General features: G+C 40.1%; 1 protein-coding gene across 5 annotated transcripts; it reads right to left on the reverse strand.

Annotated features, from left to right (window-relative positions):
• Positions 1-365: 365 nt before the first annotated feature.
• MMADHC (metabolism of cobalamin associated D) lies at positions 366-18,016 on the reverse strand. Of its 5 annotated transcripts, none has more exons than XM_034785662.1 (8): positions 17,896-18,016; positions 16,948-16,993; positions 12,938-13,082; positions 12,454-12,671; positions 9,867-9,972; positions 7,699-7,829; positions 4,682-4,768; positions 366-1,258 (listed from the first exon to the last, which is right to left on the reverse strand). In XM_034785662.1, exons 2-8 carry the CDS (start codon positions 16,954-16,956, stop codon positions 1,064-1,066), a joined length of 891 nt encoding a protein of 296 aa, XP_034641553.1. In that variant the 5' UTR covers positions 16,957-16,993; positions 17,896-18,016; the 3' UTR covers positions 366-1,063. The 5 variants fall into 5 exon arrangements, with proteins under 5 accessions (XP_034641553.1, XP_034641552.1, XP_034641555.1 ...); XM_034785661.1 differs by having other exon boundaries at positions 16,948-16,995; positions 17,907-17,998; XM_034785664.1 differs by having other exon boundaries at positions 17,770-17,901.
• Positions 18,017-27,179: the final 9,163 nt, after the last annotated feature.

Genomic DNA, 27,179 nt, shown 5'->3' on the forward strand with positions numbered 1-27,179 from the left:
GAGCCGGAGGGGGGAATATGCCATTGCTTTCAGGAGCTGCTTGAGGTAAGCGCTGCCCGGACCCTGCACCCCTGAGCCCCTCCCTGCGCCCTCATCCCCCTCCTGCTCTCCAAACCTCTTGACCCCAGCCCGGAGCACCCTCCTGCACCCCCAAACCTCTCATCCCCAGCCCCAACCCAGAACCTGCACCCGAGCCGGAGAGCTGATCGGAGAGTTTTTAGTAAATAGTCTGACAATCACTTTTCTGTGTTTTACAATCAGAAAATGCATTCTAAGAAAAGTACAGTAAGATGTGGTTAATTATTAAAATTCAGATTAGGTTAGTCAGACTCTTCAAGAAGACAGTGGTCTACTTCCACAAATGAAAAAAGAATAATTTATTTCTGCAATAAAATGTTTGTGAAAATACATTGCTGTAGAGATCCTCATTGAAGAAGACAATTTACAGTCTTACTGAGAGACCAAGCATTCTTTTAGAAAATTAAATGTGTGCCTACCAAGATATTTCTTTTAATTTCTGTGCAATAATTCAGTTGGTTTTGTAAACAACAGTGCTTACTAATCTTGTAAACATTTCTGGATTTTATTCACAGGGATAAGGCCCAAAAACTCAAAGCAAGTATATATGGCATTGTTTTGGATAGTGGAGAGAATGCCTAGACAGCACATCAAGACCCTCAGAACAGAGTAGGTCCATCTCCACAGCCTGGCAAAGTTATGAGCTCAGAGTGATCTTGTTAACATGGATAGCTAGAGGCATTTCAATTAACAACCAGTAGGGGGCTGAATTATGCTTGGTGTTATACTTTCAATCAACTCAGGACAAGGGTAACTTGCAGCTTAAAAATCATATGGCATATCTGCATACCTATCAACTAAAATGTTGTCAATTAATATTGTAAATCATGTGGTGAATATGTATTCCACGCAGACTAAAATAAATAACAGTTATTTTATTATTTATAAGTGAGCATACTCTAAAACTTGGCATTTTCTGACAGTGTTTATAGACAAATTATCGAGTAAAAATACACAGGTCAAATATTAACTTGGAAGATAGTTGCTATTTTCCACTTAATTTCTTCATGATAGGGCTATCATGTTCAGCATTTGTGAAAATGCTTCCTACAACCACATGAGTACCCCAAAGATTATGACGAATAACTTTGCAGCAGCCAAGGTCATCAACACAGAATCCTAAATGGCGGTAGCGTTCATCTGTTTCAAACAGTGTGTTGTTCGTGTATGGTCCAAAAAACTGGGGAAAAAAGGCAATTTTCATATTTTAAAGATATTTTAGATGAATATGTTCAGCATAGCGATAATCTTACAAAACAGAGGTTTTTGAGATTTAAAATATTACAGGCCTACTTGAGTTTAAACAAAATGCAAATCTAGCAATACTAGTAACAAAACTGCATCCAAAATCTGTAAAGTGATTTCACTGTGAATAAGCTACTTAGGTTTTTTTTTTTTTTTTTTTTAATTTTTTTTTGGGGGGGGGGGAAGAGAGAGGAGGGGTTGATTTTTTAAAAGAGAAACAATTAATTCCTAGCCCCAAAGGATTTTGACACAGGTTGTTTAAAACACATAATTAAACACTTTGTGCTATGTTTTGGCATAAGTACAGTGGTTGCCCTTAATAATATGTTCTGTTTTGAAATATTTTACTATTTCTTGAAGCATTCCTTAGGATGAAGAATATCCCTAAAATGGTAAAACTGAAAAACAGAACAGTAGGACTTTTAAAAGGAGTTATTTCTGAAGAGTAGTTAAAGTACATACAAACAAGTACACCTTTTTAGAGTTAACTGTCTAATTTGCTTTACTTTCTAAAATAAAAGGCACGGGCACCCACAGGCACCCACTCTCACAGAACAGCTTGCAGGGCCAAGAATTTAATTCTTAAATCCCTATAGACTTTACAAATTTAACATATTGTTAAGCACTCAGACTATTTCCCCTCTCCCCCCCCCGCACTTTGTTAGAAGTAAATGCAGCTACTGAATCATGGTACAGTAAATATCCAGAGTTTTTAAATGGTACAACTGCAAAATCCTGGAAAAGAAAAAGGGGGATTCTAAATGGAATAGCTGATCCATCTTAAACTACAATGATTCTTAAAGACATCATCATCATCATCATCCATAAAATGATTGAGGTATACTCCAATAGTTTTTAGATTTTTCTTTGCATTTTGGAAATAAAAGTGAATGACACTTGCTACAGATTTATACATTTTAAAAGTATTTCCTCTTTAAAAAGATTTTTATATACCAATTTCAGAAAACATGTTATTCATAGTAAAAGTCAATTAAAAACAACACTTAAGAGTGATTTGCCTCGTCAAGGTGCTTTACATATATTAATTATTCCATACAACAACATTTCTTCGAGGTGGCTATTCACATTGTATATATGAGGAAACTGGGGCACAGAGATTAAATGACTTGTGTAAAGTGATGCAGCGGGTGTTGGGACTAGAATGTAGGAGTTCCTGTCCCCAATCCTGTACTCATATATTCTTATTTCAGTAATGATAATATACACACACACATTATACATCTAGTATATTTCATATACTAAATAGTATTTAAAACCAAAATAAGGAAATAACCTGAGGCATGCATACAGACATCTATTTAAATGGGATTTAATATGCCCAAGTCTTTTCACTTAAACTGTATATATGCAAATAGCACTTTCACATGATCAGATTTTAAACTGAGGTATTTGTGATACATTATGAAGTTCCCCAGCACAGAAACTGATTTTGAAATCTTCACTGTAAGATGCATGAGTAAATGCTACCCATTGTAATTAAGATTTGCAGAATAGAGCCCAAAAGCAGAGTCCCCACCTCTACCAAACTTTTAGTACAGGACAGTAGCAAGCCAGCAAATTTCTCAATAAATGCATGAAAGTGTGAGAAACCTGTAAGTTTGAACAAAAACAGAGAAAGCTATTTATTTTGCCTTCAACTAAATTACAAAGGTGGATGGAGCTAGGGCATTCAGCATCATTTGCGGTAGCCCCTTGACCAGCTTTAAAGAAAGCCCAGCTAAACCTATTATTTTCCCTCCCCACCACAGTGATCACTGACTTTATTCAGTTTAAAAATAACCAAAACAAACATCTTTATATACTAAAAATGCTTAGCTCGGCAGCTAATGTGGTGGAGTTTATAATATTGTTTCTCTCATACAGCAGTGCATACTTGCATCACACTTTGGTTAAAATTCTCTTTGTAGTCTAGAATGGCATAGACCAGGGATGGGCAACTGGCCCCAAACTATGGGCATGTCAGGGTGCACCTCTGCCAATGGGGAGGCAGTAACCAAAGCTAGGTGCTGGAACCCCTTCCTTGCTGGTAAGACAGAGGGCTGGCCAGGTCAAATTTGATTGGCAGATGCCTCTTCAAATCCCTTCTCATCAGAAAACCAGGGTCTCCCACATTCCAGGGGAGCACTCTAAGCACTGATTGGGGAAGAACTCACCAGAATCTGATTGGCTCTCTGCTCACAGACAATCAGCTACGGGTGAACCAGTAAATGAAACTAGGTGGTGTGGGGGCAGAGTTTGTGCCTACATTGATGGGCGAGTAGAGTGGTATGAGCCAGCAGCTTTGCTAAAAGACTACATCACTCAGCAACCTGGCTCAATCTTAAAAAAAAAAAAAAAAAAAAAAAATTCTGTATGACTAGGCAAAAGGTTTTAGTGATCCTCTACAACCTTGAAGTTGCTCATTCCTGGCATAGAAAAAGAGCTGGACTTGTATATTATGTGCTTGAAGAGGATTACTTATGTTTCAATGAAAGAAGAGCGTAGTAAACTCCATTTAACTAGATTGCACTTAATAGGCATGACAATTTTAATGACACATATTCCAGGTAGCCATTTTAACTTGATAATGAATGCCAATGGCTGTTTAATAGGGATAATATTAGCATATATTCCACATAATAGGGACATAATTGACTAATGCCAGGAGACTATTTTGTTGTTGTACCCAGTTGGTAAATAGTTGTGAAATTCTGGTCTGTGTGTTAGATGTGTACTTTTTTGTTTTAAAGTATGCTGTAAATAAGGATGAAGAGATGCAGTGCAGTCAATTTCAATGCAGTTCAATATTCAATTTGTCTTAACTTTTTGAAAAAAGTTGACAGCCTTAGTCAGAATGGCTATTTGAATTATTAGCCATCTGCCAGTATACCTTAAACTAGAGCATTCTACTGTATTGCTACTGCAAAAGGGGATTTCAATACTGTAGTGCCAAGGTGTCCAAGAACTCAAATGCTATCAAATATTCCAGAGAAGAAATATGCACTGATGTACTCCCATCCCATCCTGCAGTGACTGTATACTTCTAAGGAGAAGCTAGTTCATTTTCTATACTCCAATACTTCTTTGCTACAACCACTCTTCAGAGTAGCAATTGCAATGATACTTCACGTAGTGTGGATAAAAAGTAACTGGCAACTGGGCCAAGCTAAACCTGGGCCAAGACCATGATGTCAATTTAAGACACCAAGGGAGCTATCAGATGGTAAAAAGTTTTTGGTTAACACCTAAAAGAGCTGGATTTGAACCAGTAACCGACAGGTAAAAGTATCCACATACTATTATAGTCTATTATATCAGTCTCCATTCTCCACTCATTCTTTTCAGCAGAGTAACTTACCGCCAATCCTGATGATGGATCAATAAAGTCAGCCCAATAGCCTTCAGACAACAGTGCATAGCAAATTTCCTTGGCACCATTAATGAACTACAAAAAAAAAAAGGGGGGGGGGGGAGAAATAATTACATTAAAAAGGAGCGCTCCTTTTTAATGTATGTAAATACTGAATGAATTTTTAAGTTAAACCTAGTGCAGAGCCTCTCTAACCTGCACCAATAAATGCCAAATTTAACATTAAAGAAAAAGGCCAACAACAGTACTAAAAGGAATAAAATTAACAACATATGTTAGGCTACTACAATCACATGAGATTTACAAGAAATTCTTTGTGCCACTCAGTAGAGGATTAACAGTTTGTTCAAGGATCATCTAATTGCTTTGATTGCTCATGCAGTTTGCAGAATCATACCTGCAAAACCTCTGTAAAAGTCAAACATTGCTTCAATTATTTCTCTACTTCATGAGTCATTTACAGATCAAAACTGAATTTCCTAGTTTGCTACAACAAGCCATTAAATATACAACTTTATTTAAGTACTAACAAAACTTTTTGGAAAAAGATATCATGGAGAACAGGATAGCAATGTGTGGTTGCTCTGAATAACAGAAGTCTAACTACAAGTCCTTTTAAACATAAGTCTGGACACCAAACTTTCCAGTTAAAAATGTATTTCAAAATATAGTTTTATAAGTATTTGATACTTTAACTACTGAAACCAACTGTTATGCTGTCATTAACCATTGGGCAAGATTAGTTGGGGAGTTCAACTCCTCCGAACATTTCTGGCCATGCAAAGAAAGTTGTACTGTGTGTTTTCCCAATAAATGGGAGGAAGTTGGTTAAGAACTTTTGAGGTTTTACAGCAATATTTTTCAGAAACGAGCAAGCCACACAAGGATGAGAACATGTCAGATTAACATCTCACAAAAACATACAAAAAGAAAAGAGTTTATATTTTAGGAACAATTTTTAGTACAGCTGGGTGATGTGATATGGCCAAGGTTTGTTTAATGTCTCGGATGTCATCTTGTATTCATTTGTCTAATAGATTTTATTTTTTAAAAAAACAAACCATAAAAACACCATCAAAGTTGTGACACACACCCCAGATTAGATACCATGTTAACTCAATTGGTAAAACTACGCTGTTTTGCCTTGATACTGCAACAAAAGGAACAAAAGATAATATGACATCTTGAGGTCCTAGCCTAATACACATGTATAATCTATAGGCATATCACTGGACTAGTGGAAGACCAGACTCCTTAATATTACTTAAAATTTAAATTGTGAACTTATTTCCTTATTTTTTATTAAAAATCAAAAGATGCCCATATAAATGTAAAAGTTGAATTTTTTTCTAATGTTTATGCTCCAGACACAGCCCTATGTCTCAAAATTTTCAAAGAGTAATTCAGAATCTGATTAGTCAGTCAGTCAACATCCCTTCCAGTGGTCCAAAATATCAAGAGCTCTCTATCTTACTGTTGATCTATTCTCCCTTTTCTCTATTTAAATGAGTCTTCAGGTCCACTGAACCTTTAAACTTTAAAGTAAGTCACAGACATACTAGTAAGCAACCTAAAGACAGCATTTAATGCATAAATTTTTGGTAAATCAGATATTTGGATCCAGTGTTGTAACTGTCTCAGAGCAGTCACTTAAAGTGATGTGTTAATTTAAACTTGAGTCTTGCTACTGTAAACACCCAGATATGTCTGTAAATAACCCCCATTACTTTAGCAAAAGCCTCTCACATTAAATTAGTTCTTTTGAAGTTATTTCTAACCATCTACAAAGCAAACAAATAGGCCATTTTATTGTGAATTTGCGGTTAGTAACCTTTAGGCCAGGAGGTTACATCTACACCCTTACAATGATTATATTAGAGTTGACAAGGAGGTGCACATGGAAGAAAGAAGACAATTAACATATAATTAGACCAGATTACAACGCTAAAGACTAACAGACCATAAATAATTTAAAGACAAGGACACACTAAAATGAAGGGAATTTTACTTTGTATGCAGTCTTCATGCTGATACTTTAGACTGCTTATTCCTTTTCCTGCAGTAACCCTTACATTGCCTCTACTGATAAACTGCATTTATAAATCATAATTTCAAGGATAGTGAGTAGAACTGTTTTCATCTTAACTTCTACTGATGCTGACTCCCATCCATAATTAGATGGATTGGTAGACAAAATCATCATACAGGAAGGGAACCCATCAGTTAAAGAGATTTAAAAAAAAAAAAAAAAAACAATCAAAAATTTTAAAGGGATATATTTTAAGATAATGCAGTTAAGAAAATTAGTGTCAGCAGTAAACACTGACATCTGCTGGAATATACAACAAATTCACAACGTTGCTTTTTCTAGAAAGAGACCTCTAGTGGCAATTCAACTAGATTCACTTGTATTAAGCTAATGTGGAAGATTAATTTATAAATGTTAATGCTTTTAACCTGAATGTCATTAACTGAATACATTATTAGAATATTAAAAAACCCCAATCACTACTTTGTAGGTTATAAAACAGGCCAATTTAGCAAACGCTATGAAAGGATGTGAATGAAATCATGCAAAGCAACAAAACAGCATGAAATGAATTGCTCTTGCCCTACAGTGATAAGGAAAGATGGCTGTTATTCCGTGTAGAATATTGACCAATTATAAAACCAAGTATCTTGGGTAATATATGAAAAGGCTTTAATGCACTGCCACATAACAAGATGACTCCGTAACTCATCTCACCACCAAATAAGATTAATATTTAGCATTTTCACCTAAAGATATCAAAAAGAGTTTTGTAAAACTGGTGAAGTTCATTTTCCCTATTTTACCAATCCCTTGACCTAGCCACTTGGCTAGGTCAAGGGATTGGTCTAAGAAAATTAGAGAGTAAGCCAGTTCCAGAACTAATAACAGGTTAAAATAAACAAAAAAAGGCCCATCTACAATAGATATGACCACAAATAAGAATATGCTGACACCAAATACAAATAATACTTACGTTTTCTAATAGCAATTCTCTCTCATCTTCTACTTCTTCACTCCATATAGTCATATCATTTTTAGTTTTCTGGGTTATGGTTAGTACTGTTAGATTATTGGCAGTCACCTCTGGAAACATTGATTCAAAGTCTAGAGAAATGGAATCAGCATGTTAGGAGTGTAATGGGTTGGTTTTGTATATTTTATGCTTTCTCCACTTCAGACAGAGTACGTCAAATGGTCAGGAGCTTTTCATTCAGTGTGCTACATTTCACTTAAACTATTGTAATAATAAAACTTCACCAATCTGTAAATTTTAAAATTGCATGCAAATAAGTATCTTACTGCTCAGCAAAGACTTAGTAGCTGAGATAGATACCCAGGTATTATGTGAATGAGATTTTATTATTTTAAAACATACTATTGTACAACATGAAGTAATTACAATTAAACTACAGGTGTTAATTATCCTTGCATTAATTGTGTGTTTACACTGTAGGCCAAGGGCTAGATTCAGAGATGGACTCAGGTGTGGTGACACAATGTCATAACACCTAACTTTTAGAGACTCAGGTGCTCAGACTCCTTATGTAATGATGGGGAGAGAATGGGATTCACAAAAGGCAGCACGCTGACTGAAGAACTGCCTAAGCTAGTTAAGGGGAGATGCTGAGGAAAAGAGTGTATGCTAAACCCTGTCCCTCTCACATAATTAGGCATTGGCAAAATAGCTTACTTTAAGCACACCTGGGCTTACCTTTTCCAAAATCGGTGGGATTTGTTGTTCAGTTGTGGCCTGCAGGTTTTTCTGCTTCACTCCAAGAACTGATTTTTCTCTGGGCTTGCTTTTTTTTTTTTTTTTTTTTTTTTGGACCATGACCTGTCTCCCCACACTCAGCATCATGACACCACAAGCCCCACCCCCACAACTTTTGGAACCTTTGGACTGCTTTTTAAGACCATTTCATGCTTGTGGTCTTGAAATTTTTGGCCTGGGTATGACATGCCTAAGTCCACAGGAAGGTGCCTCTTTCTAGCTGGGATTCATAGCTGGGAGCCTTTTCCTAGAGCCTAATGCATTGAGGAGGAGAAGTCATTGGGCCAGAAACAGTGGGAATAAATCTATAACCTGATGGATAGGGCACTCACCTGGGAGGTGGGAGACCAAGGATCCAGTTCCCCACCTCCAGTGCCTCTATTTATCCATTGTGGAACAGCTTCAACAGGAGAGATTAAGGGAGACCCACATCACAATATCCCATAGCCTAGTGGTTAGGGCACTCACCTGAGTGGCAGATCCCTCTTCAAATCCCTTCTCATCAGAAAACCAGGGTCTACGACATTCCAGGGGAGCACACTAAGCACTGATCTAAAAGTTGAGGGAGGTGTGTTCCCCACCATGTGTGTGGAGTTAGGCAGCCTCTGAGCATGCCTACTGGATTGAGTTCTGCAGGTGAGACAGGTGCTCCTTTGTCTAACTTCCCCCAGTTTGTGGACTGCACTGGGGCTTTGGCTGCCTACAGCGAGGTAGCAGAAACAGGCAGCTAGGAAACTTTTACTGCAAAAACATAGGCACCTAAGTCCCTTTGTTAACCTAGCCCCAAGAGTCTTGCAGTCATGCAATACCCCAAGTCCATCCAAAACTATTTCTGTTGCATGGGGAGGAGAACTAGAAAGAGGAGAAGCCAGATAATGGGATTCAGTAGCTCCACGGCAATTCTCCCCATGTGAAAACAGGGCAGAGGAGTGGTTCAGATATGGCAAGTATGCCTACACACTCCATTGGATCACAAGCCTATACGGGTGCACACACAGCAGCTATGGAGGTAGTTTTGGTCAGACTATAAGCGTACCATGCCTTAAAAAAATTAAAAAAAGACTTCAGCTGACCTTTTAATTTTACTACTGAGTCACTAATGTTTAAATTATTTTACAAATATTGCTGTTAATAGTACAACAATTTTGTATGCATTTTCATATAGAGTTAAGGATTTCATTATGTAAAATGTAAATCTTTTAGTAATCAGATAGTAATCTGGATTATTTTTATTGCATTTTTTAATACTGTGAAGCTAAAGGAACAATAATTCACATCCTCCGCCACCTTGGTCTGATGGTGAGAAAAGCTATATATTTTTACTTCATAAAAACTTAAAATTAAACTGTTCAAAAATGTGAAAGATGTACCTTTTCGTAACAGTTCTGGACAAGTTTGTATTGCACATTCTATCTTAGCATTTTCAAAGTATGTTTCAGCATTATTTATTTGCTGTTTAGGAGGGACATCAGTGCCCTGAGGAAAATCAAGGAAATACAAATGGGTAACTTTCAGGTTCAGAGAATGTGTGACATGATTAACAGTTAAAACAGTATTTCCTACTGGAGTTGTGTAATCGCCAGATCCTGCAGACGTTTATTCATAGAAGTAGTTCCATCGAGTAAAGGCTGCTCACAAAGTTTGCAACAAGTCCCTAAACCTCATCATCACTCCATTTTATAGGTGGAGAAACTGAGGCTTTTTTGAACAACATCAGAGTAAGTCTGTTAGAACTAGGTCTCCTGACTCCCAAGCCTATGATTTATCAAGATCAGCCTTCTCCTAAAAGCTAATCCTATAACCACTGAAGTCAACTGTAATTACTTGTGTAAGGGAAGCTGCAATATCAGGCCTGTGTATCATTAAAAAATGTGCGCTAAATGTGTAACAAATGAGTTTTGAACTTTTAACACCGCATTTACCTATACCATTTTCATATCTCAGATGGGTCTAAATGCACTACTTTATATTTAATTGTACTTACATTACACCTACCGCATTCAAATAAATGGCTAAAACAAAATGGCTTTATAAATCTTTAAAGTGACACTTTTAGCATATTCATGCATTCATAATGTGTGCTGCAATTAAAAAAACTAAACAGATGTAGATATACCACTACAGGAGTCAAAACAAAAATTTACATAAAATTATGCAATGCTCCTAGGCTTGATATTTTTCAAGCAAATTTAAGTACCCAACTGTTGTAGCCTCACAGCTAAAACTATCCACTACTACTGCCATATAAGATCTTTAATAACTAAAGCTACTAATCTAGGGCTCTAGTTGCTACAATTTGGGTTCTGTAGCTGCCTTTCGTGTGGAAGTTCTACAACTAACTTGCAGGAGTAAACTGCAGTTCTTAAGAGGACAGTGAAAACAGCCATCTGCTATGGGAGAATGAAACGTTACATCAGGCTTTCCACATCTGTTCTACACCTCAACATGGATTTCTTGGCTCTTTAATCCACATATAATGTGAAAGTTATTTCATCATTAATATGGGATTCCAGCGAGCTAATGTAGCAATTCCCTTTGACAGTCTAATAATGTTGAACTAGTAAATACAGTTTTTCTCCAAGAGGACTGTATGTACAGTATGTTTGTAGAGCATCTTGAGCTGCAGCGAATGCAGAGGCACATGGTCAGTCTATAAAACTATTCCTCTTAAAAAGACTCAACATGTTAGGTTAGCCTTTTGCTATAAAATGCTATATACTTGCTCAGTGATACTCAGACTGAGGCTTGGGAGAGGCAAGCGGCTCTTTAACGCTTTTCCTGCAGCTCTTTGCAGCAATATTAAAACACTGTGATTTAATTATTTAACCTAACCCAGGGTAAGGCAACCTATGGCACGTGTCCCGAACACGGCACATGAGCTGATTTTCAGTGGCACTCACACTGCCTGGGTCCTGGCCACCGGTCCGGGGGGCTCTGCATTTTAATTTAATTTTAAATGAAGCTTCATAAACATTTTAAAAACCTTATTTACTTTACATACAACAATAGTTTAGTTATATATTATAGACTTATAGAGAGAGACCTTCTAAAAATGTTAAAATGTATTACTGGCACGCGAAACCTTAAATCAGAATGAATAAATGAAGACTCGGCACAACACTTCTAAAAGGTTGCCGACCCCTGACCTAAGCTATTAACCAATAAGGTTGCTTTTACTATGTTATTATAACCAATTGTAGTTGATAAAATAATAATACTTGGCCAGCCGTTTTGCTGTGAGAATACACACACACACACACACTAAATAAAATAATGAATTCACAGTACTGTGGCTTTTTTGGATAATGTTGATCCCTAATTTGGCTCCAAAAACAGTGAGGTCTCAGTGTCACTGATGACATTATACATGTGCTAAAAATTTCTTAATATACAGGACCAACAAATATAGTCAAATTGCCCACTGTTAATAAGGCATCTCTGAAGGGAGTAACTTCAATTACAATCAAGTTTAGTTAGTACACTTCTCATGTTGGCTTTCATGAGCATACAAGAACCACAAGCACAAATAAGGGAGACTTTGTCCTAATGAATTAGACCCATCCAATCCAAAGGAAATCATTAAAAGTTAACAATTAACACTGATCTGTTTTTGCAAAAAACAGATCAATAAGACTAAGTCAACAATTTGTTTTAAAGTTAAATTAACCTAATCTTGTTTTCATATAGCTCATATGAATAAGCAGCTATTTCATTACACATTTTGCAAAAAATATTCACATTACTCATAGTGTCAGGAGTTTTAAAGGAGACAGTTGATGGTTTTCTTGGGAAACAAATGTTCTACATGATCTCTCCCCCCATCTCTGTTCATTTTCATCTCGCATCACTTTCAGAGCACTATCAATATTCTATTTTTGGGAGATTACTCTTTGGCATATAAGAAAATCAAAACACTACTACAATTTTCAGCTTCATGTATTAAATTATTGTTCCTACCTGAAACTCGTTTATGTATTGTGCCATCACAAATTCATGTCTCTCACTTGATAAGGGCTCCATTAATATATCAGGCAAACTTTTATGAACGTGTGTTTTCTTCTGAGAAGCTGTACCAGTTAGGTGACAATCGAAACCTATATTACCAGGGAGCTGGAATCTCTGGTCCTGAGGACCAAATGGTCCCATTACTTCATCTGGCCACACAGTTCTTGGACCTGTCAAAAATTGAGGCTTACATTATTCTTCACATTGAAAAAAATACAGTTATTTTTAACTCCTAAATAAAAACATTTGAGTGCAATCACGTAAAATAGAAAAAAAAAAAGAAAGTAATCACAAAGATTAAGTGAAAAAACTAAATGTTTCACCATATAAAAAAAAAGTAATTTTATCTCTATTTATTTATTTGAGACAGATAGTTTTTAAGATGTTGAACTCTGGTAGGCAGTAAATGTAACAAAATTCGTTTCTTTTTCCTTACATATATCAGGAGGTGCAGCAGCAACATGAGGCTCATCTGAGCCAGAAGATCCTGCTGTGGAAAAAGCCTTGGGATTTACAAGCCTTCTGACCAAGGAGTAAAATCCTGGTAGATAGGTCACCAGTCTTGCTCTGTTACAGAGCACCTAAAGAGAACGAAAGAAGAACTGAGTATCATCTGTTGCAAGTAAAAGTGATCAATGAATTTATATTTAACTTTTTAGAATACAAAACTACATGTAACTCCATAGAAAAACTTATAGCAGTGAAGTGTCATTAATTGTATTTTTTAACTGTAAGAATATTTTACACTATTAGTACTGTAAGTTTTCTATTCAATTTTGATAAAAGGAAACTGCACAATGCAAACAAAAATGCACACTGAAATACCTCCACACTTGAGCTACAGTTAGAAAGGGGTTAATTGTCAGGGGTATCATTGTGACAACACATGAATGTAAATATGTTTATGTATAGGGTCATGATACGCTAGGTATCATTTCCCCTGATGTTACATTTGGGGCAGGGGGTGGGGGGGGGAACAACAACAAAAAAACCAAAAATACAAAACAATCAGGAAAGTTGATCCTAGGATCCATCAAAATATTTTAGGTAAGTAAATACTGATATCTAATCATAGTGCTTTGCCCTACAGACTAGCACTGTGTTTAGTTCACCCCTGGTGCAAAGGTATTACAGGATACTCAGAAGAATAATAAAATATAAAAGAATGCCAAAGCGCACACAGAGTGCACACACAAATTTATTTTAAAACCAAATTATCAGAATGGGCAGGAGTAGCAATTCAGTCACTATACCATCTACCTGCAATATTTCAACTTGAGGGTCACAGTCAAGCCAGGAAAGCCTAAAATTAGTACTGACAACATTATTTTGCTCTGCAGACACAAAACATATTTTCAGCTACAAAAAAACAGCAATATGGGCTTATAATCAGGTCACATAGCTCTTGTGTATTCTGCAGAGGCAGAATTTGCCACAGAATTGTGTTTCCAAGTCTAAGGATTCAATTACAAAAATACAAAAACAAAAAGACAACACCTACTTCTATGATTATAAAGAAAAACCTTAAAAAACAAACCGAGCGTAAATGGATGCAATGTTGTCTTCCCAAGTCTGCAAACAGCCTGAAACAATAGCACTCGGAAGTGTGACCAACTCCAATTCATCTCAATGTTGTTAACTCTGAATCCTAATGATGATAAATTTAAATGTCAACATTGTTCACTATTTTACTGTTGATTGGTTTAGCAAAAATATCCAGCTAATGTGATTAAGCCCAGAAATTTAATCTTCTCCCCAAGTTTCAAGAACTCCAACTGCTAAAACTTCAAGCTTCCAACAACTTCTAGTTTCTCAACTTCAACAATCCAATTATGCACTCAAAAAACAAATCTGTAGCCAATTCAAATGTTTAGGGACAGTAAAATAAATTGAATTTTAATACCAAAATAATAAACCATTATATTTAATTAAATAAACTCCTTCATTTTTAACATACTTAGAGCTACCACAAGATTTCCAACCTGCTGAACTGCAGTGCCCTAAAAACTCAATCTTGCTGCTTAATTTAGGTTCATCTTGTGAGACAGTATTTGGGCCTTTGTTCTACTTTCTAGAACTGGGGGGAAATTTTTGAAAAGATTTTCAGGGTAGGACTAAATCTTAAGGCTCCAGTGCTATACACTTGTATGCACACACTTAAAGTAGACTTATGAGTAGTCCTATTGACTTTAATGGAACTGCTCACATGCTCAAAGTCAGACACATGCATGCATGCATGCATGCATGGAGGATTGGGACCTAAGCCTGTCAGCCTAAACACAAAGCCTTTACATAGTAAAGGCTAGTGTACCTTATACATACCTATCCTTTTTTGTTATCTAAAATACATATTAAACTGACAATATCTGACCAAAAACAAACACTTCTTGTATGCAGTGTTGTTGTAGCTATGGTGGTCTAATATCTTTCATTGGACCAACTCAGGGGTGGCCAACCTGAGCCTGAGAAGGAGCCAGATTTACCAATGTATATTGCCAAAGAGCCACAGTAACACGTCAGCAGCCCCCCCCATCAGCTCCATCCCCCCACTCCCAGTGCCTCCCGCCCACTGGCAGCCCTGCCAATCAGCACCTCCCCTTCCCTCCCCGAACCTCCTGATCAGCCGTTTCATGGCACGCAGGAGGCTGGGGATGGGGGAGTGAGGGCACGGCAGGCTTAGGGGACAGGGCAGGAAGGGGTGGAGTGGGGGCAGGGCTGGTGGCAGAGCCAGGGCTTGAGCACCCCCCGGGCACATTGGGAAGTTGGTGCCTGTAGCTCCAGCCCTTGAGTCGGTCCCTATACAAGGAGCCACATATTAACTTCTGAAGAGCCGCATGTGGCTCCTGAGCCACATATTAACTTCTGAAGAGCCGCATGTGGCTCCTGAGCCACATATTAACTTCTGAAGAGCCGCATGTGGCTCCTGAGCCACAGGTTGGCCACCCCTGGACCAACTTCTGTTGGTGAGAGAAACAAGCTTTTGAGCTTACACAGAGCTCTTCTTCAGGTCAGAAACTTAAAAAGCTTGTCTCTCTCCCAAACAGAAATTGATCCAATAAAAGATATTACCTCAACCACCTTGTCTTTCTAAAGACAAACACCACAATCCTGCAGACACTTATACATGTACATTTAAGCACTTGACATGCACCAGCATTTGCAGGAATCTAGAGTTTAAATTGGAATTTTGGGCCCAAAATTCCATTAAATTCAAAAGCCACATCACAGCATAGTGCAATCTGATTCCACCTCAATGCTTTACTTGAAATGGGGCACTGTTGCAGATTCCATTCAGGAATATCAAAATAATAAAACTTAGCACTTAAGGCCCAATTCTAGAAACACACACCCACAAAGAATGTCACTGACGTAAATGAGATTACCCATGTTCATTCTTCCAGGACTAGGGTCTTACAGCATTTGTTATCCTTAGATCTCAAAGTGCTTATAATTAGTACACAATTACTTGAAATCAGCTTTAAGTAACGGCTTTCACAGCCTTGTATTTCACACTATTCTATCAAATAATTTTTACAGTTAATATCAGCACATTCAGAACTCAAGTTTTTAAATTACAATTTGTGCTGCCAGAGCACCCGCTGAAATATCAAAATTTGTTATTCAATGTGAAAGATTTATACAAGATAAATTATTTAGATTGTTGGACAATTTAAATTTTTTTTTAAACTCTATAATAAATATTAAAATATATTCAAGACGCAGAACAGACCTATATTGTTAGTTTATTGTACACACAGTATAACCACTTAATCTTTACACTTACGGTTTACATTACGACCAGAAATCTTTTGTAAAAGGATACCCTATATCAGGGGTTCTCAAACTTCATTGTGACATGATCCCCTTCTGACAACAAAAATTACCACATGACCGCAGGAGGGGGGACCGAAGCATGTGCATAAGTGTTTGTAGAATTGGTGACAAATATATGAATTTATAAATCAGCCTCAAAAAATTCAGCCAAATTCTTCCATCAGTCAACAATCCAAAAACTGTTTTTACATAAAAAAAAGTTGCGTTCAACAGAACCTTTTATGAACAACCTAACCTTTTGTAGGAGAATTGCACAGAATTTCACTGATGCCATGAAAAAAATCAAAGAGAATCTTGTGCCATATAAAATATTAACAAAATGTTTTGCAGTTTGCATGTTGTCTTATCTTAGAGACACAAGGTGGGTGAGGTAATACAGTATCTTTTACTAGACCAACTTCTGCTGATAAGAGAGACAAGATTTTGAGCTTACACAGAGCTCTACTTCAGGTCTAATCTTCAGATATGAGGGGCATGAGGAGTCTTTCATGGCCCCCAACTGAAGTTACAATACAAATGAAAACTAAGTTTCCTGCTTAATGCTGTTTAGCTTAATGATACAGCCAACATTATAAGCTATTGGTAGCAGAGCTCAATGACTAAATTACTCACATTGGCCATTTCTGAGGGTTGTTTCTCTATTTAAATAAAATTCTTCCTGAAACAGAAGAAAGAAATATCACACACGAGTGACTGGTTATATAATGTCAGATACTATGGTTAGGAGAATGGTATACAAACCTATCTAGAACATACAACTGCTTCCGTGCTGCTGCAAGGTGTAACGACACGAAACACAACCCTCCCGTTTTGCTACTGGGTGCGGTTTCTGCCACACAACATGACAGTTTGTTAACTTGCTATTCCCTGTCCATGGGGTTGTGAATCAGGAGGGATGGGGTATGTGGTCAAAAACAATCCCGATCTGCTTCCTGACCAGAGTGGCCCCTTTCATTGAACTTGTGAAAAGGGAGGTAAGGTTTGGGGTACAGAGAATGCCCCTGAGCCCAAGTTGAGACCAGAGTGGCCCCTTTCATTTTTTCCACTGGCTTCCTCCTTACTTATTTCCAATGCAGCCACACTGACAGCTTGCAGGGAGCCCGAGGCCATCAAACCAACATGAAACGGGCCAGATTGCAGACAGCCCCCAGCCTTAAGAGACAGCAGCACCCGCGGAAGTGGCAGGTCCCTGCCTACAACGCCGCCCCTTACCCCCAGCGGAGGCTGCTCGGAGGGAAGTGTTGGACGTTTAAACTCCTGCGGCCTGCGCTGGGCGACGCCAGAGGCGATTTATTGCAGCCTCAACCCAGTACCTGCCGGCCCCCGCCTCGCAGCGAAGGGGCATCGGCCTCGCCCGCCTTGTACCAGCAGCCCCGGACCCCCGAGTGCAGACGCGACTTGCCTCGGCACAACAGCCCCTCAGGTCCCGCTCACCCCGGGCAGCCACCCGGCGAAGGGCCCTTCGCGGTGTAACCGCGCCCGCCCGACCCACGGCCACACTCTTGTGCAGCCCCGCGGAGAGACAGGCGCTGGGGCCGGGGTCGGCGGCCGGACTCCTACCTCTCTCCCCGCTCTTCCTGCAAAATGGCGCCGCGGCCAACGAATCGACTCCGGGAGCGCATCGATGAGGCGAGCGCCGAGTTCATCCAGGCGGCGGAGCGGGCTGCGCGAATCGGGGCGCTCGCGGCACCGCCTCCGCTCGGGCTCGCGAGAGCGGCGAGTCAGTCTCCGCGCAGCAGGCGGAGCAAATCGACGCACGCTGCATGGAGGAGGTTGGGGAGATCGCCGAGCCCATCGATGAGGCGGCGGCGGCGGCGGCGGCAGAAAGGGACTCGCTGGGGCTGGCGGTGCGCGCGCCGCCGCCTGGAGTTCTGTCCTGGGCAGAGGCTGCAGGGCCCAGAGCGGGCGCTGGGAGATGCGGAGAGACGGGCCCGAGCTCCAGCTGCCGTCGGGTTCTCAGCCCTGCCCCGGGACAGCGGCACGAGAGGCCAGCACCGCTCTCCCGTCCCGCTGGGATCTCCGCCCGCAGGGAGCATGACCCGGCCCCTTCTCGCAGCCCCCAGCGGGGGAGCCCCTGGCACAGCTCAAGGCAGAGCACGGAGTCCTCGAGCTGCACTGGTGCCAGGAGTCACTAGAGAGACAAGGTAGGCCAGGTCACGTCTGTTGTTGGACCAACTTCTGTAGAGAGGAGAGACAAGTTTTCCAGCTACACATAGGGTGCCCAGATGTCCCGGTTTTATAGGGACAGTCCCGATTTTTGGGTCTTTTTCTTATATAGGCTCCTATTACCCCCCACCCCTGTCCCGATTTTTCACATTTGCTGTCTGGTCCCCCTTCCTACACAGCACTTTCCTTCAAGGGCCCATACGACTTATTACCTCACCCAGCTTGTCTCCAACATGCTGGGACCAACATGGCTCTTACAACCCTGCAAACAACCTCGCTTGGGCCTTGTCTACACTACAAAGTTTTCTCTGCAAAAATTATGCTGCTTTAATTAAAATCAGTGTTGCATGGCCACACTAGCTCCTTGTGTCAGCAGTGTGCATCTACACTAGCAGCTCTTGTGTTGATAGAGAGAGCAGTGCACCACCGTGGTAGCTATCCCACTATGCAACTGGCTGCAGGGTGCTTTGGGATTTGTTTGCAGTGCCTCATCGGGCAGGTACAGTGTCACATGATGCAGGTTTCTCAATCCCTTCAGGGAGCACCCTAGTAGATTGTCAGCCCCTTTTTCAATTTAAGGGTTTGGGGGGGAGGGAGAGAAGAGTGGTGTGTCTGGGGCACAGGAGACAATAGGCTGACCAACCTATCCTGAGGAACGGGAGGACACCCCCACCCCACATCAGCTCCTGGCTCTGCTCCACACAGCAGTCTCTCCTGAAGCAGCCCACTCTGCGTGCCTATGATTCTGTGATTCCCTCTAAGTCCTCCCACAGCCTCCTCAGCTGCTGGGAGCAGTATCTTGAGCAGCTCTTTGAGCTCTCCATGCTGAGAAATGTCAAAAAGCAACACTGCAGTCTCCCCCCCCCCCCGCAGCAATCTGCCTGGTGCTGTGTTCCTAGTGCAGGGCAGAACCAGGGGTCAGCAACATGTCCGTGGTAAAAATTTTGAGATCTATGATAATTTTTCAAGAAACGCCCCTGTAACGATGCTGGTTCTGGTGGGACCCAACTGAAAGTGCCAATTCAGGACCAATTTCTTAAAACAGGGCAGTTACAGCCCAAGGCTGGGGTTTTTTCACCTCTAAGGCAAACCAAACCAGCCAGCCAAAGAGGACTTTAGTCTCACCCCACTGGCTAACCACAAGTCACACAAGCACTTCCAGTTTTCCAGTATCACCACCAGTGCCACTCATTATGGGGATGAATGGTTATGAAAACCAATACCCCAGTAAAAGAAAAAGGGTTCTCTTGATCCTAAAGAATCAAGCCCCAGACCCAGGTCAATATACAAATCAGATCTTACCCACAAATCACGCTGTTGCCAATCCTTTAGAATCTAAAATCTAAAGGTTTATTCATAAAAAGGAAAAAGATATAGATGAGAGCTAGAATTGGTTAAATGGAATTAATTACATACAGTAATGGCAAAGTTCTTGGTTCAGGCTTGTAGCAGTGATAATTTGAACCTGCAGTTTATTCTAAGTCTCTGGAGTACATCCAGAGCTGGGATGGATCATTCAGTCCTTTGTTCAGAGCTTCAGTTTGTAGCAAAGTCCCTCCAGAGATCTGAAGCAGGATTGAAGACAAGATGGAGATGAGGCATCATGCGGGAGGTCAAACTAGATGATCATAATGGTCCCTTCTGACCTTAGAGTCTATAAGTTTGAAATACAGACCGTATAGAGCCAATATTCATAACTTCAACTACAAAATTAATACACATATAGACAGCATAATCATAACCAGCAAACCATAAACTTGTCTTAGACACCTTATTTGACCCCCTTTATACAAGATTTGGGGGCACTACAGGACTTTGGTTGCAAGCATGTTCTATATGGTCCCAGTTCAAGTCAATAATGGTGACAGCTCCACACAGAGTAATGAAGTTAGGTGGTAACTTAGTAAATGCATACATACAATTTTAAATAGCTTTTAATAAGCCAGCTGCTTCCATAACAAAACCAGAGTGAAATCCTTGGTCTATTGGAGTCAGTAGCAAAACGGTCATTGGTTTTGCTTGATTAGTTGGAAAGCATTTACCTTCTGTCTGCATTGGAATTTTAGGATGAAATTCAGACCTCACTGAAGTCAGAATTTCATCCTAAAATTCTAGTGCAGACAAAAGGTAAATGCTTTCCAACTAACCTTAGAAAATGATGTTTTGCTTGATAACATTTAACTCTGATCTTCCAGTATATCTTGTGTATCTTTGTCTGATAGATTGTAAATACTTTGGGGGCAGATACGATCTTTTTCTTGCACAGTTCCAAATATGTCAGTACTTAAAAAATAGCAAGAAGAAAATAGTAAGTATTTGAATACACCAACATCAATGGAATGGAGAAAAAACACCTGCTGTCTTCCAAGTCCTAGTATATCAAGGAGATGTGTGTGAAATCTTACCTGCTTGCATTAGGGATGAACTGTGGCCCTATCCAGCACAGCATTTAAACTTAAAATTAAGCACTTAAGGGCTTTACTGGATCAGGGCCTAAGAGGGGAAAGAATAGCAAAAACAAAGTGATATCTGAATAGACAATGGGGGGGAGAGAAATACAAAGAGAGGTCAGAGGAAGTTCTCCTGCAGCCCAATCAATATCCACAGGACTTCCTCACCTCTGCAAGTGTTCACTGAGATGCCTATCCACAGTTTGATAGTGTCTTTGTATCTGTATGCAGAGGCACCCTTGGTGTCAAAGAGCTACATTTTTGCCCTCCTCTTCCATGCTGTATATACCTGGGTATCAAGATGCTCACAGTGCAGTCCTCCACCTCCAAAATGGATTTGTTCTGAATGACCAGACTTCTCTACACTAAATGTAGTTGAAACCAGACAATCACGACATTCTTGAATGAACTCACACAGGAAAGTGATAAAAGACAAAAACACTGTATCACAGGTGGGTGAACACTTTTCACAAAGTGAACATTCTAAATCTGACCTATCAGTCCTCATCTTCAAAGGAAACCTACACACTTTCAAAGATGAGCCTGGGATCTTAAATTCATAACTTTGTTAGACACTAAAAATCATGTTCTTAATAAAGGCACTGGATTTACAGCTTAGTACAACAACGTGTACAGCTTATTACAAGAACTAACCCCCCTTTCTGTTATATAACTACAGGGGTGTTGATGGGCCACTTCACCTTGAATAGTCCCATAGAATATGTAGTAACTACTTATGCTAAATTATCTGTTTGACCTTTTATTTAGCTGTGACACAATGAATACCTTTCCCAGACCTGAAGAAGAGCTCTATGTAGCTCTCAAAAGCTTGAGTCTCAGACTGAAGTTGGTCCAATAAAAGATATTACCTCACCCACCTTGTCTCTCGGATATTCTGGTACTGATGCGCTTATAACACTGCAAACAGACTTTCCTCTGTAAGGTGAAATTGACCTGCTGAAAGAGCCTGGAAACTAGTTAAGTGCAGTCCCTGCTGTCTATTAAAAAAAGTTTATGGTCATTATTTTATTGGCACCGGCACATCCAAGATTCTCAACGTGATATTTGTAAGGATAGGCTCAGGATTTAGGTACGAGAGTACAGAGATACATGTATCTTTTATTGTAGCAGGGTGCAGTACTGTTTATGTCCACGAGGTAGCAGTAGCTGTTAACAGAAAGTCTGTGTGCAGTGCAGAAGAAAACTAAAGCTATGGTTATTTTAGGATTTGGAAATAGAATGAAGAAAAATGAAAGTGTGTATTATTATTATTGAACTAAACAAAGGAGGAGATGTTCAAAGGCACAAAGGGCAGTTAGATACCTACATTCCATTGAAAGCCAATGGGAATTGGGAGCCTAACTACCATTTTTTGTCTTTGAAAATCTCCATTACAAGTGCTGTGTGTTTTCCCAAAGCACACTCTGCAAAAATAATAATAAAAAGACTTTTGTCTTGTGTTAACAAAACCTACCAATCCTCCTTTTTTGGGGAACTGGTGTCAGATCTGCTTGGGAGGCATGAGCTTTTTCATAAAAAACCACATTGGGCTAAATGATATCATTCCATTGGCTCAGTTTTAAAATTAGGTTTATTCCTTTACTTGCTAATTCGTAACATTCATCACAGTTTGTTTCCCAGTCAGTGCAGACTGCTGAGGCTACTGTGTACATGCACATACATTAACACACTCACTGTCTGAACATGAATCTCTATTGTGTTCTGGGCCCATTATGCTGCTCTAGCACATCAAGGGAGCTGGAAGTCCAGCAGATCATCTGGCCCCCCAAGAAATTCTGCCACCATAGGAGGAATCCCCAGATGGTGTAGAGGGTGTAATGGCTTTATATTGCTCTCTACATAACCCACTGATGTAGTGGGTGAGGGTGCTCAAACTTGTACACAGAGGGTCCAGCTGGCCCAAGAAAGGGGGAAAAGCAAAGATGGCTTACAGCCACTTTTCCTCTCTCCACCCTCGGCAACCCTGCACTGAACATAGCTTGGCTAGAACAGAGGATTAGAATCTTTACACCTGTAGCTTCCAAAAGGTTCCAGCAGGTTCATGCCCGTTTCCGTATTCAATGACAATTACATTGTTGTCTGAAACAGAGAATACTTAGTTAAAGCATGCTAAAAAGCTTTAGGGCACACCAGCAGGGTCTGCATGCTAATGCTCAACACATTAGTGCACTTTAGAAATCACAACTCCATTACTCCACTATGTAGATGAGCCCTTGGTCACTCAAGTTAATAAATGTAGGCTCATTTAGGGATAGTCTCCACTACCACGTTACATTGGCAGAGGTGCACTGATGTGACTAACACATCGGGTGAAGACACTTCTGTGCCGATGGGAGAGCACTCTCACACTCCTGAGCGATGTAAGTTACATTGACTTAAGCGGTAGCGTAGACAAGCCCTATGATTCCTCCCTTTCCTTCTCTCAAATCCTGTTGTTTTTCCTTGTAGATCTCCAAAATTTGTCCCTTCATCTCTGTACCCATTTTTGAATCTCTGGTCCAGTCCCATGTTATTTTTCACTTGGACTGTGATAATGTCTCCTCTCTGACTTGAAGTTATGCACCTAATCATTTAGGTTTGCCCTTTCTTGCTGCTCAGATATCAGCCCACATCTCAAATCTCTCCACTGGGTGTCTTCTTGTCTCTTTCCACTTCAAGTTCAAGCACTCCATTCTCAGCCTCAAACCTCTGCATAGTGCCCATCTCTGCCAGCATCTTGGCTCTTGCTAAGTGTCTACTACAGACTCTCTCATGTGCTATGTTCTTCCAAGTGCTTTCACCATAAAACCATCTCCACCAAACTCCCAGTTCTGAACTTTTTCATTCTGTCCCCAAGTCTGAAATAGCCTCCCTCTTCCAGTGTGTCACTCAGCCTCTTTACGTGTTCAAGTTCCTCCCAAAGCCTTCCCTTTTTGTGCCACGTAACAGAGATAACCATTCACCCGAGCTTTCCTGCCTCCCCTCAGAATCCTATAGTTTAGCTTGCTTTACAATAGAAATATAATGCTAGAATTTGATGGCCGGGGAAACCCTTGGAACTAGCAACATGTGCCAAAGATAAAGACCCAATGCTTTACTTTTATGTAGCATTCTTTTCCCCAGCCTTTATCAGTATTTTGTCTAATTTAGATTGTGCAATCTTTGGGGCAGTGATATCCCTGGTATATCTGAAAAGCACCATGCAAACTAATGGCACTATTTAAACACTGAAATAATAATACAAATGGAAAGAGGCTTAATGCCACAAAACCTCTGTACTTTGAGGCTTGAGGGTATGTCACTCGTGCTGTAATATAGATGCATCATGCACCAACAGAAGGGATTTTTCTATTAGTGTACGAACACCACTACCTCAAACAATACTAGTTATCTTGACAGAAGCCCTCTTCCATCAGCATAGCTGAATCCACGCTGGGGGTTATGGTGGCATGATTATGTCTGTCAGGGATGTGTTATTTCTAAATGTGTAAGAGCTGTATGCTTCTTCCCTCTACAGTAGAGGGGAACCACACATAAAACATGTTAGAAGTAACAGGATTAAGAAACTTTTCTATTATTTTTGCTGTTTCATTGCTGTCTGTTCAAGGCAGTGATGTTGGTTAAATATAGGTGAATTTAAACTCCTGTCTTCAAAATAAAAAGATTAGATGTCCATATCCCTTAGCGAATGAACACTTGACATGGCCTTCAGTTTGTTTCAGTTATAAAACAGCTCCTCAGATGATTGCTTTGTTCTGATGTTGCATTATTAGCATAAAATAAATCTATAGGCTTTGGTGCCTAGCTCAAAAATCTAAAAATCAGAAAAAAAAGTATAGTAGCTTCGTTATTCATAGAAGTCACATCCATCCAGTTACAATCAGAGGGCTCCTGCTCCCACTGAATTCAGTGACAGCTTTGCTGCTAATTTCAGTCAAAGCAGGAGTAGATCTTTTATATTAAATTTTAAACAATGACAATTTCTAATTTCAGCATTTTCATGCATTCATTTTTCCACAAAACAATTGCACACAATTGCTTGGTGCATTTGGCAATTGGATTATTTCTATGTTATCACAATCAAATCTCATTTGCTTACAAATTAATAGTTGTGGTGGAACTCTGAACTTAGGTATAGAAGGATTGAAGAAATGCAATTTTAACTCTATAGAAATTTCATTTGTTTTCTTCTCACATAAAACTTTTCTAGATTCTGTTTAGTCTATATTGGCTTGGAATCAGGCAATCCCAGTTTTAACAATACCATAAGGTTAACACTTCAAGTTTCTCAAATCAGTCAATGGTTTGTCCTACTCCCCCCGAAATTTATGGCATGAACTCAAACATCAATTGCAAAGAAGTTGCTGCCATAATTCAAAGGAGACAGCAAAATCAAATGACCCAATTACATAGTTATCAAATATTAATCATGAAAATCTTTCAGTCCTTTATAGTGCCAACATTCCTCTCCCAGGGTGTCAGGAAAGTAATTAGTAGCTGGTTTTGATTAAATTCTTACCTTGGAGATGACATTTTTCAATTGGAAGAGAAATGCACACAAACAGATGATTTTTAACTGATTCTTCACTTTAAAATGTTTTGAGGCATATCTATAAATTGAGTTGGCTGAATATTTATTAATTTGCAATTGAGGAAACTTCATAACATTGGGCAGAGGCACACAGAATCCACACCAGGGACTGTTCTGAAATATATGGGCTTTACACAATACTGTAATCCAGCAACTAAAATGTTAATCATCTCACACCGTAAAAACATGGCCTAACTTGGAGTACTCTGTTCCTACAGACTACAAGTTCTACTCTATTTAATATAGCTGCATTAAGCAACATGACTCCACATCTGTCACATGTTTGTTTTCTCATTTCCTTCCCAGAGCGAGAAGCATGTGGAATGGAGTGTCTTGTTTTGGTAGGATTGGTTTTGTTGTTAATGATACCTATTGCTATGTGTTTGTGTTAGAGAAGCATCAGAGAAATATACCTTGCTCTTAGAGTCGAAAGCGGTGAGGTTTGTGATACAAGTGCCTGGGAAGAGGGATACAAGTTGATACATTTTTGCAAATAATATTCAGTATTGTATCTGTTTAAAAAGAATACAAGCCCATCCCATGGACCCAACTCCTTTGCCACCTGTATGCACCAAAGGTTCTAAATACAATACAATGGTACCACTGTGAGATGCACCATGGAAAGCTGTCTCTACAGCATTATTTAGGCAGGAAAGCTGGAGATGGAAATGAACCATAGAAGGGAACAGTATTGTGGTTGGTAGGTTCATGACTGGACAATCTCCCCTTTCTAGGGGAGTGCCAGGCAGCAGCTGTATTTGTACTTAAAGAGGTAAGGCTGGGAATGTTTTTGCCCCTCTCCTACCTCTGTGATTTCTATGTTCAAATCTTATTTATTTGGTTTATGGACAAGGGACCAGGATCTGTGTGCAGAAATTCATAGTTTTAATCCAGAAAGACCATTAGTTCATCTAGTCCAGTGTTTCTCAACCAGGGGCCCAGGGCCCTCTGGGGCACCGCAGACAGGTTTAAGGGGTTCCATCAAGCATGGCTGGTATTAGACTCGCTAGTGTCCAGGGCAGAAAGCCAAAGCCCCGCTGTGCAGGACTGTAGCCTGGGGCTCCGAGCCCCACTATCTGGGGCTGAAGCCAAAGTCTGAGCAATTTAGCTTTGTGGTGCCCCTTGTGGCATGGGGCCCTGAGCAATTACCCTGCTTGCTACCCCTTAATGCTGGCCCTGGCTTTTATCTGCAGAAAGACAGTTGTGGCACACCTGGGCCGTGGAGTTTTTATAGCACTGGGGAGGCTCAGAAAGAAAAAGGTTGAGAACCCCTAATCTAGTCTGATCTCCTGTATATCACATGCCATTCATTTTAACCCAGATACCCCTATAGTAAGAGCAAAGACTTTAGTTGGATTAAAGCACTAAAGTTTGTGACCTCCTACTGAAAAAAGTTTTCTGAGATTATGTAGCCCAAGGTCCAATGTGCTTCAGTAGGGTTACCATACGTCCGGATTTTCCCGGACATGTCCGGCTTTTGGGGGCTCAAATCCCCACCCGGGGGGAAATCCCCAAAAGCCGGGCATGTCCGGGAAAATCGAGAGGGCTCGGCCGGGGCCTCTTTGGCCGGGGCCGCGGGGCCGGGGGCATGGTGCCGAGCCGGGCCGGGCGCGCGGTGCCGGGCCGGGGTCGCAGTG

This window comes from Trachemys scripta, chromosome 11 (assembly GCF_013100865.1).
Source record: "Trachemys scripta elegans isolate TJP31775 chromosome 11, CAS_Tse_1.0, whole genome shotgun sequence".
Lineage (NCBI taxonomy): Eukaryota > Metazoa > Chordata > Testudines > Emydidae > Trachemys > Trachemys scripta.